The sequence below is a fragment of the Rhagoletis zephyria genome, unplaced genomic scaffold (assembly GCF_001687245.7).
Source record: "Rhagoletis zephyria isolate East Lansing unplaced genomic scaffold, Rhagoletis_zephyria_1.1 Rzeph_scaffold_66909, whole genome shotgun sequence".
NCBI classification, from domain to species: domain Eukaryota; kingdom Metazoa; phylum Arthropoda; class Insecta; order Diptera; family Tephritidae; genus Rhagoletis; species Rhagoletis zephyria.
Window position 1 is genome coordinate 1 of NW_016223960.1, and position 1,412 is coordinate 1,412.

The following is a 1,412-nucleotide window of genomic DNA, read 5'->3' on the forward strand; positions in this document are numbered from 1 at the left end:
AACCAGACGGGGCTATTGTGCTTAGGTGCTGAAAAGGTGGTGGGCATGGATTCGTTTGCCGCTTTCCTCAAAACTTTTTTTATTTGGGCGGCTTCTCTGTTGATGTTAACTGATGTAGTGAAATTTTGTGAGTAGACGTTAGTTTTATTTGTAAATAGATGCCAATTTGCCTTGTTAGTATTAAACCTGGGGTTGATTCTGCTGTTGATGTTCAGCATGTTGTTGAAAATTAGGATTGGAAAATGATTGCTAGACCCTGACGGAGGAAGACAATTCCATGTCAGAACCGGAGCTATACCTCCGCATGCCATTGAGACGTCAACGTTTGTTAAAGTATTTCTCGTGTTTAGCAGTGTGGGAGATCCGTCGTTGAGAATTACAAATTGTTTATCGTTTGCAAAGTCTTCCCATAATTTTCCGTTCTGATTTGTTTTCTTTGCACCCCACAAAGCGTTATGTGCGTTTAAGACACCACCCAGTAAGNTATACCTCCGCATGCCATTGAGACGTCGACGTTTGTTAAAGTATTTCTCGTGTTTAGCAGTGTGGGAGATCCGTCGTTGAGAATTACAAATTGTTTATCGTTTGCAAAGTCTTCCCATAATTTTCCGTTCTGATTTGTTTTCTTTGCACCCCACAAAGCGTTATGTGCGTTTAAGTCACCACCCAGTAAGTGATATCCGTTATGGTAGGTGTGTATGTCGTCCAGGTGTTGAGCTGTTAAATATAAGTCTATCTCGCGGTATATGTTGGTTATGTGCAGGTCTTTTAACGCGTGTATGGTGATTGATTGAAAGAGAAGATTATTGTTAGATATTTTGTAATTAGAAGTATTCAAAGTTTCCTTTACGAGGATTGCAATACCCGCTTTGGAATATGAGTACGTTTTGTTGAAGTGATACACTTTATAATGTGGAAGATGTAAGAGGTGTTTATTTTTTTCTATTATGTGGGTTTCTTGTAACATAATAATGTCGGGTTTATGTTTGGTTACGAGTAGCTCTAGTCCGAACTTATTGTTTAGAAATCCCTGTATATTCCATTGAAGAATTACGAGACTGATACCTAAATCCATAATTATTGTTATTATTTTTTTTTTTAATTATTTTAATTTTATTTTTTATTGTTAGTTGTCTATAATTTAGGCTCTTCTTCGGAGTCCGAGACAGACATAAAATATTTGTCTGCTGATAGAAGTTGCTGAGTTATATTGCTGAGTGGAGATGCGCTAGTGTTGGTTTGTGTGTTGATTGGTGCTTTGCTGAAGTGTGGTAGTATACATTCAAGTGAAGGGTTCGTTGTTGTTTTCTTAATGCTGTTGTTTGCATTTTGGTTTGTATTGTTAATAACTTGGGTAGTTGTTCTTTGAATAGCGGTGACGTTGTCGGTTTTGCTTTTGTTTGGAGACGTAT

General features: G+C 37.5%; 1 protein-coding gene across 1 annotated transcript; it reads right to left on the minus strand.

Annotated features, from left to right (window-relative positions):
• Positions 1–8: 8 nt before the first annotated feature.
• Positions 9–1,393, minus strand: LOC108356881 (RNA-directed DNA polymerase from mobile element jockey-like; the record flags this gene model as incomplete). The annotated part of the gene is made up of 2 exons (XM_017607984.1): positions 490–1,393; positions 9–298 (listed from the first exon to the last, which is right to left on the minus strand). Coding segments are annotated over exons 1-2 (876 nt in total), but the record flags the coding sequence as incomplete, so codon positions are not given.
• Between the last annotated feature and the right edge of the window lie 19 nt (positions 1,394–1,412).